The 22,641-nt window shown below is 46.5% G+C and overlaps 1 protein-coding gene across 4 annotated transcripts in view; it reads right to left on the bottom strand.

Annotated features, from left to right (window-relative positions):
* Positions 1-22,641, bottom strand: part of Tom1l2 (target of myb1 like 2 membrane trafficking protein) — a 167,236-nt gene that overhangs the window by 48,207 nt on the left and 96,388 nt on the right. For all 4 annotated transcript variants that reach the window (XM_045130688.1, XM_045130689.1, XM_004669044.2 and 1 more), the window contains exons 3-4: positions 7,539-7,617; positions 2,531-2,680 (exon numbers count right to left, since the gene is read on the bottom strand). In XM_045130688.1, coding sequence (XP_044986623.1) covers positions 2,531-2,680; positions 7,539-7,617 — 229 coding nt within the window. The remainder of the gene's footprint in view (positions 1-2,530; positions 2,681-7,538; positions 7,618-22,641) is intronic.

Genomic DNA, 22,641 nt, shown 5'->3' with positions numbered 1-22,641 from the left:
ACTGAGCCGGGTGTGGTGGCGCACACCTTTAATCCCAGCACTCAGAGGCAGAGGTAGGAGGTGTGAGTTCGAAGCCACCCTGAGACTCCATAGTGAATCCCAGGTCAGCCTGGGCTAGAGTGAGACCCTACCTCAAAAACCAAAAAAAAAAAAAAAAAAAAGTACACACAGGTCTCCTTCCCTTGTACAGGGAAGGCAGTTAGTCAAGAGCTGTCAGGCTAAATTAAATTCAGTTCTCATGGCTACTAAGCATGCTTATTCTCCTACTTTAGAGAACACACAACGACGGGTAGTTATGCTGTCAACAGACTAAAGTGGCAGTGATAAAGTAAAGGCCGTCTTACAGGCTGAGCCAGCAGAGAATTCTCCCCAGGGGAGCAGAGGCCAGCCTTGGGAGGTCTGGGTCACCTTTAGCCTGTGACCTAAGGCCCCTGGATCAACAGAGAAGGTGGAGGCAGGCTGATTCCCAGTGGCTACCTTACTGGGAAGGCAGGCATCACATCGGCAGCAGTTCTAGCATTCTCCAGGTACTCCTGTCTCAGGAGCTGTTCAGCTAATGACAGAGTGGCCACTTTACTGAAAGCCACCGGCTTTATGTGATTCCCTCTTTTTCTGTCCTGCAGTATTCAGATGCTGAAAAACCCAGAGATAGATCGAACAGGGGGACAAAAGACAGAAGTCACTTTATGCAATAACTTTTCTTTCCTTTTTTTTGTGTGTGTGCACATGTGTGCATGTACATGTGGAGTGTGTATGGTGTGGTGTATGTAAGTGTGCATGCAGATGCAAACATCCCATGTGTGTACAGGAGGAGGCCCGAGAAGAACGTCAGTGTCCTCTACTGCTCACCCGCACATTTCTTTTTCTTTTCTTTATCTACGTTTTTACGCTGTTTCCTATGTGGTTTGTCTCCTCGGCCATTGTCCACTCTGACAAGTCATAGCACTATGAAGGTGTGGACTCTAAGGCCCAGCTTCATCTCCAATGTTGTGGAAAGGGACTGTACATCATGAGACAGAGCCTTCATCTGCACGCTTCCTGAGACGGAGTCTCTCCCTCAACCCGGAGCTGTCATTTTTGTTCTGCAAACATCAGGGGTTCTCCAGTCTCCACCCCCTGCAGGTCTGGGGTTTACAGAGGTGTGTGGCCATGCCCAGCTCTTTGCACGGGTGCTTAGGGATGAAACTCAGGGTCAGGCCCTCAAGCTTAAGCAGAGAGCACTCTTTGCCACTGCTTTGTCCCTGCTTTGCCTTTTGTTGAGTGCAGCCTGCAGACACACTGTGAACATCACCATACCCATTTGTGACTCTTTCGAGGCTTGTTTTGTTTTAAACGTGGGTCCTAAAGATCAAACACAGGTCTTCATGCGTGCATAGAGAATGCACGTACCCATTGACTGAGCCATCTCTCCAGCCAGTTCTCACAAGGTTTTGAGTTAGTGACTTTCAGAGGAATAGACAAGCACTGGTTTGAACTATGGATTCTGAGATACTGTTGAAAAAAAAAAAAAAAGGTGGCTCTGGCCTCTCCTGTTCATGTTTTCCTGTTCCCAATAGACAGGGTCCCCAGGGAGTGTGCACACAGAATGTGGCCAGAGGTCTTCACCAAGGGAATCTCACAGTTGTGCTTCCCCATGGAGTTTCCAAGGCACAGCACAGAGACTGGACCTCACCTCTGCCACGACAGGTGGACAACTGCAGGTGGAGAGTGAACCTGGCTGTAACATTCCTAAGCCTGCCCCAACAACAATCCTCATCTAGCAAGGCTCCACCTCCCCCCAAAAAGAAGTATCAAAAGTAGAGGAGGAACCAGTTGGGTAGAAGGAGTGTGTCAAGTCATTCGCACTTTCAAATGTGGTTTATACTATAATTTGATAGAAAAGGCTAATGATCCTGGTTAAGCATCCTGCATCTCAGAGCTCTGTTTCCTTTTCCTGAGGTGCCTTACACACTCTGACCTTTCCAACAGACTCCTTGCCATTCTTCAGGGTCCATCTCTGTTGTGTAACACCCCTAACAACCATTCTCACCCCAGAGCCCTTGCTCTGCAACCTAACCCACCTAGCACACAGCTCTAACATGGTCTCCTACATCACGTTCTCCCAGAGGCCTGTTACGGCCCCTCTAGTGCCCACCTCTCTGGGCCACAGAGGGTGAGACACACAGAAGGCTTCCTGAAGGCTCTGTCAACTGGTCAGAGAACCCAAACAACACTTAAATACCAAAACCTCCATCTTTTCTTCTAAAAGGTGGGAGAGTATGAGGATACATCATTGTCCCTACTGTTCCAAAAAAATATTTAATAGATTTGAGAGAGAGAGACATAGAGAAAGAGGCAGACACAAAGACAGTGAGTATGGGCATACAAGGCTTCCTGGCATTGAAAATGAACTCCAGATACATGTACCACTTTGTGCATCTGGTACCAGGGAATCCTTAGGCTTTGCAGGCAAATGCCTTAACCATTGAGCCATCTCCCCAGCCCTGTCCTCATCTTAATGTATCCAACAAAGTGAGGGATGCCAGCCCACCTGGATCAGAGCAAGCACTTTGTCCTGTACGATGGTGGGAGGGTTGTTCTTGGGAGAGATGATTTTGACCAGAACACTGTCGATAAAGTCTCGGTTTGCCACAAGGATGTGGAAGCGGTGACCACAGTTCTTCACACAAGTCTCCAGTACCTGAAGGGGGTGGGGAGAGGGTAAAAGGTCACCACTCTGGGAGCTGGAGGAGACACACTGGGAGCAGAGGAGGGGAGCTGAGTTCCCCACGCGTGCTCTGAGATCATCTTCCTGACATATGTCCTCCAAAACCATCCCCTGCACACAGCATGTATCAGTCCTCCTTGTTCTCGGGGGTGACATCAGCCAGCCTGTGCTGACTGAAGGCTTCTGGTCCTGCACAATAATCAGGCAATTAGTTGGTAATTGAGGCCCAGATTTTGTACGCTAGTGTTTTAATAGGATTAAAATGACTGAGTGGTCCCTGAATATTAGAATTTTAACTCCTCTAAGTCTCTGGATGGGAGATATTAGCCAGTGAGACATAGACTCTACCACAAAAAGAGGCTGTCAGGGAAGTTACTGGTCCTTGTGTGTGTGGAAACAAACAACCCAACCCCCAAAACTCCTGTTTCTCGAAATAAAATAAGCTGTGACAATGGATCTCCACCCTCGACAAATGGTGGTGTGCCACGGCTGCCTGTTGGCTTTATGCTCTAGTCTACTCAGACCCTGCCCACTCTTCCCTCGTCAGGGAGGTCTCACAGCCTCAGCTGACCACTGGCTACTGTGGGCTGTGCTCAGCTCTCATGATTCCTCCCTGAATGGTCTCAGCATCCCCATCTGGAAAGTGGGGACAATGAACTCTCCTTGGACGGATTGCTAGGAAAATCTAAGAGGACATTTGCAAAGCACCTTACAGTGTCCTGCACAGAGCAATAGGACTGTGGGACGCCATTTCAGAAGGATGCTGCATCCATGAAAGAAGGGACAACTTCTTTCTTGCCCCCAGGACACGTGAGAGGTTCCTTAGACTGCCAGGAGGGCCTCTCCAGCCTCAAATACCGTCTTCAGACCCTTTGGCTCTCTTAAAAATAGCCCATACGACTACCTGGCCCTTCTCAAGCCACCTTCTCCAGGACCTGGAAGAGGAACACCTTCTCAAAAGGGCAGTGCCAAGCAAGGTGATACTTCTGCTGGCTTCAGTTGGTCTCATTTGACCATGGATTGGTTTATGCAGACAATCCCCAGGTGGTTCCTACCATGGAGTTTTTCCTTGACCATACGCACCTGGAAAGAAAGGTCTACCACTGTGACATGGCCGGATGTCACACACCAAGCACTATGAGATCCCTCCATTTCGTATGCAATTTTATGCCATTCTCGCTGCTAACTTGCTACTTCACTTCTCAAAGTTGAGAGGCTTAGGATGACGATGATTCTGGTCTGGGTACAAACTGGTAGTCAATGCCAGAGGCAAGATGGGAACTCTTGTTTTCTTTTTCTTTCTTTCTTTCCTTTTTTTTTTTTTTTTTTTGAAGTAGGTCTTGCTCTAGCCCCAGCTGATCTGGAATTGGAATTCACCATGTAGTCTCAGGGTGACCCTGAACTCATGCAACCCTCCTACCTCTGCCTCCCAAGTGCTGGGATGAAAGGCGTGCGCCACAATGCCTGACTTTTCTTTTTTCTTTTGTAGTGCTACAGATTGAATTTAGGGCCTCGTGCATGCTATGCAAGGACTCTACCATTCAGCTACATCCCCAGCAGGGGATGGGAGCTCAGATTCACCCTCATAAACCTGGTCTCCTGACCTGCTTCAGGGCACAAGGTAATCCCTCCCTCAAACCTTCTTCCAAGGAGCCCATCAACTGTCAACCCCTCAGACAACAGATGCTGTATCACTTGTCTCACTCGTTCCTTAAGCTAGCCCTGGGAGGTAGCACACCATTTTGCAAATGAGGAAGCTGAGGCTCAGAGGCACCATGTAACTTAACCCAGGAGGTCACAGTTTAAGACCACCCCTAGCTATGAAGCCTCCTAGAAGCACTCCCCTCCCTATTGCTCTTGCTGAACTTCTGGAAGTTCCATGCTCTTCCCAGTGTGCCCAGGGAGATTTCCAAACCCAAGATCCTTGGGCTTTCAGTGCAACTGCAAATTTTATTCAACCAAGGGGAATGTCTTTTTCTTGGCTTGTGCTTGTATCTGATTCTGGGTAATCATGACGTAATGGTATTCACTCTCAATGACATATGGAGGCTACCCACAGGAACTAGCTGTCACCAAGTAGCTGTCAGGTGTCATGTCCTCTAGAATTCTGTACATCTTTCTCTTGACCTGGCAGTGGCTACTGGGTCTACCTGATGGCAGGAAGGACACATATTTCATGAGGAACAAGCAGGGAAGGTCAAGGCAGGAGGCTCAAGGAGCAAATATGGATGGAAAGAACTGGAAACTGAAAGGGGGATCAGAATGCAGTCAGGTAGCAAAGCAGCCTGGACTGATTCTGTTCTTAGAGAAACTGTGCAAAGAACATGCCTCTCTCCTTCACTTCTCCTGCACAGAGGTACATATGCTGTGTAGCAGCTCAAAGCTTCGATACGTAGGAACAGTGGGAAGTCCTCCCTGGACTGCAAGGACTTTGCAGTCCACCCTTCCAAAAAGGTTCCTGGAAGGTCTGACCCTATGGACTCTAAGGCATGAAATATGGTAGCAGGTTTCTTGGATGCAGCCAAACTCTAGAAAGTTAGCTAAAGGGGCCTCTCAGCCATCAGAAACAGGTGCTTGGGGCACACGTGCAAAGGCTCAGACAGAAAGTTTGTGTTACTTACTTTCTCATTGCTGTGACCAAATACCTATCAAGAAGTAGCTTAAGGGAAGAAAGGTTTATCGTGGCTCACAGTTCAAGGGAATGAAGGCCATCATGGTGGGAAGGCAGGGCAGCAGTAGCAGGAGGCAGTTGATCACACTGTACCCACAGGCAGGAAGCAGAGAGATGAGTGCTGATGCTTAGCTTTCTCTCTCCTTTTTATCCAGTCCCAGATCCCACCCCATGGGATGGTGCTACTAATAGTTAGGGTCATTGAAGTGGAAAGGCCCACCTTCCACAGGGTAGGCCTTCCCCTTTCAATTAACCTAATCTAAGAACTCCTTCAGAGATATGCTCAGAGATTTGTCTCCTAAATACTGTCAAGTAGACTATATCTTTTTCTTTTTAGTTTTTTTTTTAATTTATTTACTTATTTGTATACATGTATGGGTGCCAGAGCCTCTTCCCATGGCAAACGAATGCCTACCTGGCTTTATCTGGGTGGCTGGGGAATTGAACTTAGGCTGGTAGGCTTTGCAAGCAAGCACTTTTAACTTCTGAGTCATCTCCCCAGCCCAAGTCGATAATGCTGACCATCACAGAGCCCCTCAGGATCTCTAACTCCAGCTGGGGAAATACTAACAATCTAGGTGGGACAGCTGGGGACCTAGGAAAGGGTCACGAAAAGAAGTAAAAAGACGGACAGTCACCAACGGCATAAATGCAGCCATTGTGGCAGACACAGAATGATGTCTAGTATGTTAGGCAGGGTCCTGGGCAAAGGACATCAGTTCTATATGTTTGTGGCCCTTCCCAAAATGTCACTGGATTTGCAGCAAAGAGTTGACCATCAGGAAAATCATAGGATGGCTGCTAGGCCCCGCTGCAGGAAGGCAAGGAGGATGGTCACTTTAGCATATTGTCACCTAGGATGCTTAGCATGAAGGCAGCATGTGAGAAGTAGAAGACACTAAGAAAATGCCCTGGTGTGTCAGAGCTTGCTTCCTGGTGATGTGAGTTCTTGAAAACAACTTATTCTGGGTATCACTGTGAGTTCCATGAATGCTGTGGCTCAGAGTATGAGAAAAACAAAAACAAAAAACAGTTTTCACCACACGTAGTGTTACACACCTTTAGTCTTAGCACTCAGGAGGTAACAGTAGGAGGATCTCCATGAGTTCAAGACCAGCCTGGAACTACAGAGTGAGTTCCAGGTCAGCCTGGGCTAGAGGAAGACTCTACCTTGAAAAAACAAACAAAAATTACAGTTTCCACTTCTCTATCATTCAACTGACCTTTTGTCCTTTAGGATGCAAATCCAAATTTCCTAGCAAAGAGAACTCTCCTAGTAAGTTATGGGCTTTATTTGGGGGGAAAAAAAGTCCCAACAGCTTCTCTGCTTTACAAAGAAACATGTTATGGCTGTTTGGATAAATAACCTACTATTTCTCACTTATAGAAGTTGACATGGTGACCTGTTACAGTTTCTATTAAAAAACTCACTGTGGCCCAGATTTTGTATCATCTGAGAAACTGTTAAGCTTTCATGACAGAAATAGCACCTAACATCTTCTGTTTAATTCTCTGACATCTTAAGGAAGGGCAACAATCTTGTCTGTTTTTCCTGAAAAAAAGTCACCTAACTGACTTTTTTCAAGAGTCCTTGTGCTATTTTAGTTTCTACCCCAAACAAAAGCCATTTTATGATAGAAAACTATAGGTTGGTACCTCACTAGCTATGAAGATGAAACCTCAAGGCCTCTCTCAACCTCAGCCTCCTCCACTGTATAAGAAGAAACAAAACCTGCTTTGGAAGGCATTTGTAGCCATCTGCATCAACATCTGAAAGTTTAGTGCAGTGCTGGGCAGACACTGAACAGGTAGAGGTGAGCACATCTATATAAATAGAAAACTGACTCCCAGCATCTCAGACAGGCTGCTAGTAGGAAGGGGATCAGCCCCTGGTCTTTGGCACCTCTTCCCTGGGCCTCCGTACCCAGCAGTGCCACTAACACCCTATCTTCTGGTATACATCTACCAGAATTGAAGTTCACCTCCTGTACTAGACAAGGCCAGAGCACCCTAGCGGCATCCTAGGAAGATACTACGGAACTCTGAAAGCATAGGCTACATGCTGGGAGGCTGTGCAAGTAGGCAGAGGGAAGGCCCTGGGAGAAGGGGAGGCCAATCTGTGGGAGGCCTGAGTTTCTCCTCCCAGGAAGCAGCACTCACTGTCAGGGCCAGCATCACTTCTCTGTAGTTCCGGTTCCCACTGAGCCGCTTCTTCAGGGCTCGAATGGCATCCCTTGGCCTGGAGAAAGGACAGACATATTAAGACCCCAGCAAATCTCACAGTAGGATACTTGCTGACAGATTCACACCCATCGTCAACAAGCACAGGCAACAAGATTATTATCTGCTGTTGCATGCTAGTGAACATAAAAGATTGGAAAAAACTGAATGTCCACCATGAGGAAGCAGGTTTAGTTACATCACCACACTCAGTACGGCATTTGAACTCGTGTCTGCGTACAGTATGTGTGTGGTGTCTGCGTACAGTATGTGTGTGGTGCACGCACATCTGTGGCGTCCTGCTCATGTTGCTCATTCACATATTTCTTTTTTTTTTTTTTTTTTGGTTTTTCGAGGTAGGGTCTCACACTAGTCCAGGCTGACCTGGAATTTACTCTGTCGTCTCACGGTGGCCTTGAACTCACAGCGACCCTCCTACCTCTGCCTCCCGAGTGCTGGGATTAAAGGCGTGTGCCACCACGCCCGGCACATATTTCTTTCCTAGAAACAGAGTCTCACCCTCAACCTGGAGCTGCTGTCCATCAGCAAGCCACAGTGAGTCTCCAGTATCTGCCCACTGCAGACTGGGGTTATAGACATGCACAGCCATGCCCGGCCTTTTTGTTTGTTATGTTTTTTGTTTTTTTCATGGCAGGGTCTTACTCTAGTCCAGACTGACCTGGAACTCACTTTGTAGTCCCAGGTTGGCTTCAAACTCATGGGAATCCCCCCACCTCTGCCTCAAGGAGTGTGCCACCAGGCCTGGCCATGCCCAGCTTTGTACGCAGGTTCTGGAGAGTCAAACTTAGTAGTCTCCAGCCTGAGGCGCTCACGTTTAGTCAACAAGTGCTCTTAACCACTGAGCTATCACCTCAGTCCAGTATTTAAATTTTTAAAAAGAAATAAAACAGACACAAACCGGATAGGAAGAAGTCAAATTATCCCTATTCTCAGATGCTATGATCCTATATATATAAAAGATCCTAAAGACACCATCAGGAAACCCTTAGATATGACTAAAAAAAAAAACAAAACCCTTTAAATACAGGCATGATAGCCCACATCTACAATCCCAACACTCATTAGACTGAGGCAGGAGGATTACCATGAGTTCAAGCCAGCCTGGGCTACAGAATGACTTCTAGGTCAAATCAGCCTAGGCTAAAGTAAGGCCCTGTCTCAGTGGCAAAGAAAAATGAAGTTATAAAATTTGCAGGAAAATGGATGGATGGATTTGGAAAAGATTATACTAAATGAGGTAACCCAGGCCCAGAAAGCCAAACGTCACATGGAAACCCTGAAGTGCCCATTCTCTCTCTCTCTCTCTCTCTCTCTCTCTCTCTCTCTGTGTGTGTGTGTGTGTGTGTGTCATTCTCAAATAAATAAATAAAAATGAACAAAAAGTTGAAAAAAATAAGATGGAGCCGGGTGTGGCGGTGCATGCCTTTAATCCCAGCACTTGGGAGGCAGAGGTAGGAGAACTGTCATGAGTTTGAGGCCACCCTTACTGGGACAAGAGCCTAAGTTGGAGAAGGATATAAATGTCATCACATTGTGAACTTATACAAGGAAGTTCAGCTTATCTGGTACCTTAGGCTATGGTCTCACCTGCACTTGAACTTTATGCTTGGCCTGCTTTAACACAATGGGCCACCACAAGACAAAATGTTTTTCTTGCTATTGCTAGATGCAATCTTTAGCTTCTATATTATCTGCTGCTTGCTTGCAGTTGCAGGAGAGGGAAAATGCAGGGAGGGGAGATTCCAGAAAAGTTTCTGTTCTTCTAAAATCAACTGAAATTAACTCGGTTTTGTAAGATTATGATTACTGAACTTCTGAACTGTAAAACTGAGATGTGTAATCTTATGGATTTCTCCTATAAAATAAGCTCCTGAGTCCTGGAGGTAGTCACTGGCCGGCTAATAAAGATTCCTTTCCTACGGAAAAGAAAGAAAGAGGCCTTTAATCCCAGCACTCGGGAGGCAGAGGTAGGAGGATCATCGTGAGTTTGAGGCCACCCTGAGACTCCATACTGAATCCCAGGTCAGCCTGGGCTAGAGTGAGACCCTACCTCAAAAAAAAAAAAAAAAAAAGAAAGAAAAGGAAAGAAAGGGAGGGAGGGAGGGAAAGAGGGAAAGAAGGAAGAAAGGAAGGAAGGAAAAAGGGAAGAAGAAAGAAGACAGGGTCTGGAGACATGGCTTAGCAGTAAAGGCACTTGCCTACAAAGCTGAAGGACCCAGGTTTGATTCCCCAGTACCCACACAAATCAGATGTAAAAGGTGGTACATGTGTCTGGAGTTCATCTGCCTTTAATCACAGGCTAGAGGTCCTGGTGCATTCTCAGTCTCTCTCTCTCTCTTTCAAATAAATAAATATATTAAAAAAAATAAAATAAAACAGGAGCCAGGCATGGTGGTACACGCCTTTAATCCCAGCACTCAGGAGGCAGAGGTAGGAGGCTCGCTGTGAGTTCGAGGCCACCCTGAGATTACATAATGAATGCCAGATCAGCCTGGACTAGAGTGAAACCCTGCCTCAAAAAAACAAACTAAAATAAAATAAAATAGGAATGAATTTACAACATTCTTTAAAAAATTTATTTATTTAGGGCTGGAGGGATGGCTTAGCGGTTAAGGTGTTTGCCGGCAAAGCCAACGGACCTCAGTTCGATTCCCCAGGACCCACGTTAGCCAGATGCACAAGGCAGGGGCACATGCATCTGAAGTTCGTTAGCAGTGGCTGGAGGCCCTGGTGTGCCCTTTCTCTCTCCCTCTTTCTCTGTCAAATAAATAAATAAAGTATGTTTTTTAAAACCTAAAATTTATTTATTTTTTAAAATACATTTTATTTATTTGAGAGAAAGAGAGAGAACAGGCACACCAGAGCCTCCAGCCATTACAAACAAACTCCAGATGCATGTGCCTCCTTGTGCATTGGGCTTACATGGGTCCTGGGGAATCGAACCAAGGTCCTCTGGCTTTGCAGGCAAATGCCTTAACCGTTAAGTCATCTTCTTCAGCCCTAGTTATTTATTTTTATTTGCACATGTGTGTGAGATACGTGCACCACTTTTTCTGACTGGCATAATGGGTGGCTGGGGAATTGAGCCTAGGCCAGCAGGCTTTGCAAGCAAACACCTTTAACCAATGAGCCATCTTCCCAGCCCCAATGTTCAACATTTTTAGACAAGACAGAAATGCAAATTGAAATTATATTGAGATTCCATCTAACCTCAGTCAGAATCGCTGTCATAAAAAATAAAATAAACAAAAAAATGCTAGAGAGGATGGAGATGGGGAACTCTTACATGCTGTTGGTAGGAATATAAATCAGCATGGTAGTTCTTAAAAAAAACTCAAAATAAAACTTCTATATGATCCAGCTATACCACTCTTGGGCATCTACTCAAAGGAATCAAAATAATAATAATCATTTAATAGACATGCCTGCTATTTATATAGGATTATATAGCTCATTACCTTGACAGGACCTACAATCACCTAGGAAACAAGCGTCTGGGCATGCATGTGAAGAATTCTCTTGATTATGTTAATTGAAGTAGGAAGACCCAACTTAACTGTGAGTGGGTTGGGATCCCGGGCAGAACAAAAAGGAGAATGTAATCTGAACACAGCATTCATCACTCTCTTCTTCTTCTTCTTTTTTTTTTTGGTTTTTCGAGGTAGGGTTTTACTCTAGCTCAGGCTGACCTGGAACTCACTATGTAATCTCAGGGTGGCCTCAAACTCACTGCGATCCTCCTACCTCGCCTCCCGAGTGCTGGGATTAAAGGCGTGCGCCACCATGCCCAGCTCATCACTCTCTTCTTGATGACTGTGGACTGAATGTGTCTGGCTGCTTCAAACTCCTGCCACCATACCTTCCCGCCATGATGGACTGAGAACTGGAAGCTGAAGTAAACTTGCCCTCCCTTAAGTGGCTTTTGTCATGTACTTTACTGAAGCAACAAGAAGATAACTAATATACCTGCACACTGTGACTGAGTATGGGTCACTGTGTGTCACTGTGTATCACTGCACTATTCACAACAGCCAAGTCATGGAAACTAGCTCAGGTGCCCATCAATGGAAGAATGGATGAGGAAAATGTGATGTTATTCACCCATAAAAAAGAATTAAGCTATGCTATTTTCAGGAAAGTGGCATAGACCAAGATATTAAATGTAATAAGCCAGTCTAAGAAAAACAAATATTGAATTTTCTCTCATATGCAGAAACCATATTTAAAAAACAAACAAACATGAGGGCTGGAGAGATGATTTAGCTATTAAGGAAGGCATTTGCCTATAAAGCCTAAGAACCCAGGTTCAGTTCCCCAGTACCCACATAAGCTAGATGCACAAGGGGGTGCATGCATCTGTAGATCTGTAGTTCATTTGTAGTGGTTGGAGGCCCTGGTGTACCCATCTTCACTATCTGACTCTTTCTCTTTCTCAAAATAAATACATAAATAAAATATCAAAGTATTATTAGGGCTAGAGGATCACTTAGTGAATAAGGCGCTTGCCTGCAAAGCTGAAAGACCCAGGTTCAATTCTCCAGGACCTACATAAACCAGATACACAGAGTGGTGCATATGTCTGGAGTTTGTCTGCAGTGGCTAGAGGCCCTGGTACACCCATTCTCTCTCCTTCTCTCTCAGCCTCTTTCTTTCTCAAATAAATTAAATTAAGTAATAAAAAAGTATATATATAAACATAAGAGTAGAAGGGGGGCTATGGGTAAAGGAAAATGACAGTGGGTTGGGGAGAGCAAGAGGAGATCATGGGGGAAGAATATGATCAAGTACACTATACATGTGCGTGACACTGTCATAACACAACCCATTACTTTGTATAGTTACCACACATATGTCTTTACAAGATAGGGGCTGCTTCGGGGCTGGAGATGCAGACTGGCCTTACAGTACTTGCCTAGCTTGTGCAAGGCCTTGGGTTTCATTCCTAGCAGCGGTGGGTGGGTGGAGACATGCATGAAATCATTTACAGAACACTGCATAACACAGGTTACTATTTGCATTGTAAGTGAACAGCAATCACATGCCCATCTCATGTCAGTGTTGGGGAGGGTGTCTCTGAAACCACACAGAACTTGAACTTGGTGTCACACACCAGTGTTATTTACTCAAAACAGTAACTAACATACTGGGATATTGACATGTGGATGAACTGGCTAGTTTTTCCAGAGAAACTACAAAGGGGATGCACAAGAGCGAATGGCCAAGTCTTTCCTGAGGCCTAAATGTTCAGCTCTTGCTAGATCCCAGGCAACTTTTCCCTAGACAAATTTTGAGAACCCTCAAAATACAAGGAATTGTGGTTTTAGGTAATCTGCAAAACATACACAGGTGTATGGAGTTTGTTTAGAGTGGCAAGAAGCCCTGAACAACCATATACTCTCTCTCTCAAATGAACGAATGAATGTGTGTGGCATCTCCATTCCAAAAACAAGGCAAAAAGAATAGAAATGTATACGAAGACATCAAGGGAGAGGAGGATGGGCATTCTGTTCATCAGCCTCATTTAGAGAGAGCAGTGGTAAGTAACAAGGCAAAGAAGGTTTCTGGAAAAAACTTTAAAAATGACTCAAAGCCGGGAGTGGTGGCACAAGCCTTTAATCCCAGTACTTAGGAGGCAGAGGTAGGAGGAACACCATGAGTTCAGGGCCACCCTTAGACTCCATAGTGAATTCCAGTTCATACTGGGCTAGAGAGAGACCCTACCTCAAAAACAAACAGACAAACAAAAAACTGTCAGCTGGGTGTTATGGTGCATGCCTTTAATCCCAGCACTCAGGAGGCAAAGGTAGGAGGATCGCCATGAGTTCGAGGCCACCCTGAGACTACACAGTGAATTCCAGGTCAGCCTGGGTTACAGTGACACCCTACCTTGCGAAACAAAAACAAACAAAAAAGTAACTCAAACTATCCTGGGGTGTTGGAACACACCTTTAGTCCCAGCACTCAGAAGACAGAGAGAAGGATCACTGAGTTTGAGGCCACCCTAAGACTACACAGTGAATTCCAAGTCAGCCTGGGCTAGAGTAAGACCCTGCCTCGAAAAACAAGACAAAACAAAGACTCAAACTTCTTATTTCCCATCCCAATTTGAATTATAGCTGCCCTACCAGAATTCTTGGCTTCTGAGTCAAAGGGCTAATGAGACAGAAATGGGCCTAGGCCAGGGTGTTCAAATTGTGGCACATTTTCCCAACAGGGATGCATATTTCTGCAAATATAACCCCTGACCAGCTCTCTGCTCAATGGACTAAGCTGGTGAGAGTTGGTACTTTACTATCAGGAGTCCGTACTGATTTCCTCTCTGACAGCTCTGTCCACCGCAGTCATTCAGGCCCTCACACTACATCTTTTTCATGCTGTTTCTTCCTTGTCCTCCTAGACCTCCATGGAGCGGAGCAGGCACATCCCCATGCCCTTCTGGCTAGCAGAGAATAGTACCCTCCGCTTATGGGTATGGGGCAATTAGACCGTGGCGAGGCTCTGCTACGTTTAAGGTGAAAATCCCTTCCACAGTGCTGTGCTGTTGGAGATGCTACCTAAGAGCACAAGAGAAAATATTTCCTCCACTAGTTTGAGGGAGAAGTGTCAGAGAGAAGCCTCACAGTCTGGTCAAAGAGCGCTGCAGGCTGGGGAAGGGAGAGACCATGCAGTCAAGGGCCTTCGTACAATGGGGTGGGCAGGCAGGATCAGAATGAAGCACGGGGTTGTATGAGAGGTGTGCCAAGTCCCAGGAGCTTAGACTGGAAAAGTCAGGCCCCATGAGGAAGTCCTCAGGGCCTCATGACCAGTTTCAGGGCCGCCTACAACCTCCTTCCATTCCAGATTATTGAGGGCCCTTCCCAGCAACAGAGAGCTCTTTATTCATTCCCAAACAAGGCATCATTAGGCCTCAGCCACAGCCCTTGGACCTCTTGAGATTTCTGTTGTAGAACTGAGTTTTCTCATCCTTAGTCCTGCTGCATTGAAGCCTCTCCAACATCAACTGAACACATGCACGCACTTGCGCACTCAGCAACCACCCATTCTACTGCATTTACTGGCTCTCCAGGCTGCCCCAGCTTAGAGGCTCCAGTGCAAGGACTCTGTGAGCTAATGAAGATCACAGACGCTTGTGGAAATGACCTTGGTCGGGATGAAGAGATGGCTCAGTGGGTAAAATGCATGCTGCACAAGCTTGAGGACCTGAGTTCAGATCCCCAGCACCCACATAGGGAGGTGGAAGCGGGCAGATCCCCAAGGCTTGCTACCTAGCTAGATGAGCTGAACTGGTGAACCCTGAGTTCAGTGAGAGACTTTATCTCAAAGAAAGTACAAGAAAACAAAGTTGCTGGGCATGGTGGTGCATTCCTTTAATCCCAGCACTTGGGAGACAAGATAGGTGGATTACTATGAGTTCGAGGCCAGCCTGGGACTACAGAATGAATTTGAGACCAGCCTGAGACTACAGAGGGAGTTCCAAAGCAGCCTGGGCTAGAGTGAGATTCTACCTCGGGGGATGGGGGGCAGTAACAACAGGGGCTGGAGAGATGGCTTAATGGTTAAGGCACCTGCCTACAAAGCCTAAGGGCCCAGGTTCAATTTCCCCGATTCCATGTAATCCATGTAAACCAGATGTACAAGGTGGTGCATGTATCTGGAGTTCACTTGCAGTGGCTAAGGCCCTGGTATGCCCACTTCTCTATCTTTCCCTTCCTCTTTCTTTCTCTCTCTCAAATAAATAAACAAATAAATGCATTTTAATTAAAAACAACAACAAAAAAGCAGAGCATGATAGAGGATGACACCTGACATTGACTCTGGCCTTCACATTCATACACACACACACAAAACCTCATATATAGTTCAACATACATACAAACATGCATGCCATATATATATATATATATATATATATATATATGTATGTATATATATATATATATATATGTAAAAATTATTTTTTTTAAAAAAATGAAATGGTAAGCTCCAGGATTAGTAAGAGACTCTGGCTCAAGTAAGGACAGGCAGAAGAGCAATGGAGTGAGACAGCCAACATTCCACTCTGGCCGCTGCAGGTGAGTGCGCAGCTTGCTGTATGAATACACATAACACACACCACATTGCACACACACAAAAAGTCATAAGTAAAATTAAAATTAAAAAGGAAATCACCAAGGTCAGCAGATCCTTAGCAGAGGCCAGCACCTGCTGGGGAGCAAATCTCACATTCGTAGGCCTGTGCTCAGGTCCTTATTGAACCTGGGATGAGATGTGGGGTCTTAAGACATTCCCAATGTGTTCTTTTTTAAAAAACTGTATTTATTTATTTGAATGAGGAAAGAGAGAGAGAGACAGAATGGGCACACTGGGTCTCCAGCTACCACAAACGAACTCCAGACGCATGTGCCACCCTGTTCATTGTGTGGGTCCTGGGGAATCAAACCTGGATCCTTTGGTTTTCCAGGCAAGTGCCTTAACTGCTAAGCCATCTGTCCAGCACCAGTGTGTTCTTCACCTAGGAGCTCGAGGATAATGAGCACAGGACTGACACACAAGACCTTGGGGCCTGGCCAGAAATAGTCTTGGTCCTGGACACAGGAATGGCCAGGCAGAGGCAAAGGCCTCTGGGCAGTTCACTGATCTGTACCCAGACCACAGCTTCACACAGATACATCTCTGCATGAATATAAGAAGTTCACGTGGTGTTTCAGAGGCTGTGGCTGCAGACCAGCGAGCCTGGACCTGCATCGGGCGTGCTCCCGTCCTGCTGTGCTGCGAGCAGCCTTTGGCAAGGGACTAAAGCATTCTGCGTCTGTTTCCTTATTAGTAAGACAGGCTGTCCCCACTGTATAGGGTGTGATGGTTTATATTGATTGTCAACTTGACAGGACCTGGAATCACCTAGGAAACAAGCCTCTGGGCAGGCCTGTGAGGGATTCGCTTGATTAGATCAGTTTCTGGGCAAGCCTGTGTGGAGATATGTTGATTAGGTTAGTTGAGGTGGGAAGACCCTTATTTATTTATTTATTTTTTTGGTGTTTCGAAGTAGGGTCTTGCTCTAGGCCAGGCTGACCTGGAATTCACTACGTAGTCTTAGGCTGGCCTTGAACTCACAGTGATCATCCTACCTCTGCCTTCAGAATGCTGGGATTAAAGGCATATACACCTGGCTGGGAAGACCCACTTAAAAAATTCTTTTTTTGTTTATTTTTATTTATTTATTTGAGAGCAACAGACTGATAGAGAGAGAAAGAGGCAGACAAGAGAGAGAGAGAGAGAGAGAGGGAGGGAGGGAGGGAGAGAGAATGGCCGCACCAGGGCATCCAGCCACTATAAATGAACTCCAGCTACATGCGCCACCATGTGCATTTGGCTTATGTGGTCTGGGGAATGGAGCCTCAAACTGGGGTCCTTAGGCTTCACAGGCAAGTGCTTAACTGCTAAGCCGTCTCCCCAGCTCAGAAGACCCACTCTCAACTGTGGGCAGCACAGTCCCATGCTTGGGTCCTGGACTATATAAAAGGAGAGGGCTCACTGAGCACTAGCAGTCGGACCCAATGTGACCCATGTGTCAAGCTCCTGCCACCGTGCCTCCCCAGCATGACGGGCTATAAACTAGATCCGAAAACCAAAACAAAGCCTTCCTCCTCGAATTGTTTTTGTCAGGCATTTTTCCACAGCAACAAGAAAGGTGACTAACACACAAGACTGTTGGGGAACTACATGAGTGACTCAATCCAGGATGAGGCATGGGGTCTGGCATGGGACCAGTGCTCAGAGAATGGCAGTCAGAGCCATGGCAGGAGATCCACAGACAGAATTTTCAAAACCTGGCTAGAAAACTCACAACACTAATGAAAATGCTGATGACAGCCATGGCCATAGGAAATTAGAGGACAGACATCAACTCCACACACGTAGCTCGGATCTGGAGGCTTCCCCAAAGGTCCATGTGTTAAAGACTCAGCTCTCAGCCTACGGGCAGTGTGGTGGGAGTAAGCCAGAGGCCTCCCCTTCCTGCCTCTGCTTCACGAGCGGAGCAGCTACATCTGCCACACACACTCTGGCTGTCACATGCTGCTTCACCACAGGCCCCACTGACTATGGTCGAAAACCTCCAAAACGGTGAGCCGAAACAAGACTTTCCTCTTTTTAAGTTGATTATCTCAGGTATTTTGCTACAGTAATGAGAAGACTAACACACATGGATGTGGAGACATACTCAAGTAGCCAGATTTATGTATGTATATATACATGTGTATGTGTGTGCGTGTAATATGTGTGGAACTATGTCTCTATATATGTATTTATTTCTTTAATCCTTGCAATTATTATGTTTACATGCCTGCATTCCTCATCAAACTGCAACCCTTATTGACTTCATTCATTCATTTACTTAAAATTCAAGCACTCCACTGATTGCGTGCAAAGCTGTGTTCTATGCTGGGAATAAAACAGGGAGTATAGCAGATGGGATTTCTGCCCTTGTGGAGATTATAGACTAATAGGGATTGTGGGGTAAGGCAAACAGTAAGAGCTATCACACAGATGTATGGTATCTAAGTATAATACTACAAAACTGCATGTTGCAGTCAGGTTTGCATTGCTGGTAGAAATCACCCAGCTAAGAGCAGCTTGTGGGGGAAAAAGAGGTTTATTTTGGTTTATAGGCTCGAGGGGGAAGCTCCATGATGGCAGGGAAAATGATGGCATGAGCAGAGGGTGGACATCACCCCCTAGCTAACATTAGGTGAACAGTAGCAACAGAAGAGTGTGCCAAACACTGGCAAGGGGAGACTGGCTATAACACTCACAAGCCCGCCCCCAACAATACACTGCCTCCAGGAGGTGTTAATTCCCAAATATCCATTAGCTGGGAACCTACATTGAGAACACCTAAGTTTATAGGGGACACCTGAATCAAACCACCACACTGCATAACAGAGGACTTACCTAAGTAAGGAGAGAAAGGGTCAGGGAAGTGAAATCCATAATGAGATTCAGTAACTGATGAGAATGAGAGAGACAGAGGAGGGAGGAAGGAGACAAATACACAAGTAATTGCATTCAGAAGCCCTCCAGCCAGGGGCAGGAAGAAGTGGGTGGGATACCATCCCACTAGCCTAATTTGTGGTTTTTTGTCACATGTGAGAAAATGGAAAAAATCACATTGCAGCCACATCACAGGAGAGGCAAGCACGGAAACTCCCCAAGAATCACCATGGTACTCACATTTCAACATGTACGAACAGTTGCTTGGGCCTTTGGGGACCATGCAACCAGGTCTTCTGGGACAACAGTTTCCCAGCTCTTCTATACTTTGGAAGGGGCTTAGCCATTTAGCAAGGTGATCCCAGGACTCCTGGAATTTTCTGTCCTCAAGACACAGGCATTTGAGCAATTCTATGGGAAGTAAGAGTGGTCAGCTAGATGTAGTGCTGGATGGGAAGCAGAGGTAGGAGGATTGCCATGAGTTCAAGATCAGCCTGAGATTACATAGTGAATTCCAGATCAGCCTGGGCTACAGCGAGACCTTACCTCAAAAAAAAAAAAAAAAAAAAAAAAAAAAAAAAAAAAAAAAGGAAGGAAGGGGCAACTGCAAGAAAGATCAGTGGTACTAAAGGGGTCTTCTCATGCCACCCTGAGCACAAGGCATACTTCTCTTCCTGCCAGCCTGGAAGTCCAGCTCCAAGCTGCCCCTCCAGGAAGCATCTGCAATGCTTCTTCCTTGGAGTCTACCATGGTGGGCAAAGGCCTTGCCATAGTTCCCCTCCCCCAGCACTCCCAGACAAGTCCCCGTGGGTGGGGTTTCACATTCACCTTGGCAGCTACAGTACTATTTCTTTTTTGGGGGGGGGGGTGAGGTAGGGTCTCACTCTAGTCAAAGCTGACCTGGAATTCACTATGTAGTCTCAGGATGGCCTCAAACGCATGGCGATCCTCCTACCTCTGCCCCTGAGTGCTGGGATTAAAGGTGTGTGCCACCACGCCCTAGGCCTAGTGCCTAGGGCACTCCTTTCTACGTGTAGGGGCCAAACAAGTGGCACCTGGAGGGAAAGGGCACAAAGAAGAGGGGAGCCCAGAAGTGTCTGAAGGAAGGGACCAGCGGAGTCCAGCAATTACGGTTTTAGAGAAGGGTCTGCATAGGTCACAGCTTCTGACTCAAGTTTCTAGTGCAGTCACCTGGCAGCATCTCCCCTGGGGGTGGAACTGGTTCCCAACAGCCTGCTTCACCACAGCACACAGCAGCTCCATCCTGCTGCTCTGCATGCCCTGAACTGGGATTATCCTTGACTCTGTTCATGCCCCACATCAGCAAGTTTCATTGCCTCTACCTGCTGAACCTCATCAGACTCTAATGACTCCTCCCTCCTCTCTACTATCATGTTTTGATTCAGCCCACCATCATCTCATACTAGGATGACTGTAATAAGCAACTACTGGTGTGTCTGCTCTGTCTTTGGCCTGCCCTAATTAAGCTATTCTGAATATAGTAGACAAGGTGAGCACTTAAAATGAAAGTCAGAGGGCTGGGTGTGGTGGTACACACCTTTAAACCTGGCAGAGGTAGGAGGATCACTGAGTTCGAGGTGAGCCTAGGACCATAGAGTGAGTACTGTATCAGGCTGGGCTAGAGTGAGACCCTACCATGGGAAAAAGAAAAGAAAAGAAAGTCAGGGGCGGGAGAGATGGCTTAACAGTTAAGGCACTTTCCTGCAAAGCCAAAGGACCTGGGTTCAATTCCCCAGGACCCACGTAGGCCAGATGCACAAGGTGGTGTATGTGTCTAGAGTTCGTATGCAGTGGCTGGAGGCCCTGGTGCACCCATTCTCTCTTTCTCTCAATCTCTCTCTCTCTCTCTCTCTCTCTGTCTCTTTCTCACTCTCTCAAATAAATAAATACATAAAATTAAAAAAGAAAAGAAAGTCAGAGGCTAGGGAGATGGCTCAGTGGGTAAAGTGCTTGTCACACAGCTTGATGACCTGAGTTCAGATCCCCAGCATTCACAGAAAAGCCAGATTAAAAAAATATTTTATTTATTATATAATTTACTTAATTTTACATGAGTCCTAGGGAATTGAACCTAGGTCCTTTAGCTTTGCTAGCAAGCACCTTAACCGCTAAGCCATCTCTCCAGCTCAAAAGCCAGATATTTTAGAGGTTGGCTATAATCCCAATGTGCCTACACAGAAGGAGGAAAGCGGAGGCAGGAGAATTTCCCAGAAGCTGTAGGCCAGCTACCCTGGCGAGCAGCAGTGAACAATGAGAGCAAGACACTCTGCTGACAAGGTAGAAGGCGAGGACTGACACCCAGAGTTGTCCTCTGACTGGAGTTGTGCTCTGTGGCACACCTTTACCCACTCACACGCATGAATAAGCACAATACAGACACATCAAAAAACATTAAAATGAGCCTGACGTGGTGGTGCCCACCTTGGGAGGCAGAAGTAGGAGGATCACTGGGAGTTAGAAGCTGCCTGAGAATACAGAGTGAATTCCAGGTCAGCCAGGGCTATAGTAAAACCCTACCTTGAAAAAACAAAAATAAAAACAAAAACAAAAACTTAAAATGAAAGTTAGACCGTGCCAGCTCACTGCTCCGATCTGCCAAGAGTTCCCAGTCAAAGTCAGCGCTCTAGCCAGAGTCACTCTGGTGATGACAGAACACTAAATTTCTGGGTCCTCACACTGTTGACTGCATATTTGGGGACCTACGTCCTGATCACTCCACTCCAGTCCATCTTGCTATTGTTCCAATCACCAGATACCCTGGTCTGGCCCAGAGCTCGCTACTGTCTCTGCTAGGACAGTCTCCCATACAAAACTCATTCCTACCCCCACTTCCTTCACACCCCTCAAATCTTTGGTCAATGTCATGTTCTTGGCAAGACTCTTTGATCACTTAGAATTGCTAATCTCTCTGGGTGCGGGGCGGAGGACTCCTGCAATCTCAGCTCTGGGGAGCAGAGGTAGGAGGAGCACCATGAGTTCAAGGCCAGCCTGAGACTATAGAGTGAATTCTAGGTCAACCAGAGCTAGAGTGAGACACTACCTCAAAAAACCAAAAAGTTAAAAAAAAAAAAGCTAATCTGTAGCCTTCTCTGTCTCGTCCCTTCACAGTGCTGTCTCTACCGGACAGCTTATATGTCTATCTTGTTCACAGCCTGCCTTCCCTCTCCAGACTGGCAGCTCCCCAAGGGGATGGATTCTGTCTGGCTCACTGACATGCCCTCCTTACTTTACAACAGGGTCTGGCACTCAGTCACTTCCTGAGTATCTGTTAAATGAAAGCAGGACTGACCTTCAGTGGGTAATTTGCTGGTTCAGAGATGGCCAGGCCAGTTAAGTGACAGCACTGGGATGCAGGCCTAAGGCTGCCTGGGTCTCAACTGCTCTCTGCACCACTCTGGGGTTGAAAATGGCATAGTGATCGCACATGGGGTTTCACGGTGTTGACAAAGGGCTAAATTGCACCAGTCAGCTTACAAAGAAGAGGAGCTACTGAACATTAACACTAAGAGCAGACTGGCCAGTGCAAGGGTGACAGGGGAAAGCCGTGGATTAGGTCCACCTGCACTAGACATGCTCAACTGCTCTGTGCCATGGCTGCCGCTTTCTCACTCCCTTGTCTGACCATACCCTGGGCCACCCTCCCTGCGCACCACTAACCCTAGACTCCTAGGAATCCAAATGCACGCAGCTCTATGCCTGCCATGGGGAGGCAGGGACCAGGGAGGAGGGCCAGGAAGAGGTGATGATGTAACTGTAAAGATGAAAGGTCCTCAAGGAACAGGGAACCAAGAAGCTCCATTTCCACTTGTGATTCAAAGCAGGTGCTTAGATGTCACTGCTACAACTTAAGCACCGCCACTGGGAAGTATGGGGGAAGGGCAGGATAAGCAAAGGACATATCATTAAGAGCACCAGCATATTAATGCCTAAGGAAATAGACTAAAAATGAAACGGAGTCGAGCCCGCCTGCCACCCTGAGCCCTGGCAGGCTTTGTGTGAGCCCCAAGAGCTG

The sequence above is a fragment of the Jaculus jaculus genome, chromosome 12 (assembly GCF_020740685.1).
Source record: "Jaculus jaculus isolate mJacJac1 chromosome 12, mJacJac1.mat.Y.cur, whole genome shotgun sequence".
In the NCBI taxonomy this organism is placed as follows: Eukaryota; Metazoa; Chordata; class Mammalia; order Rodentia; family Dipodidae; genus Jaculus; species Jaculus jaculus.
Note: the sequence above shows the minus strand (reverse complement) of the source record. Positions and strands in the feature narration are given on the sequence as shown.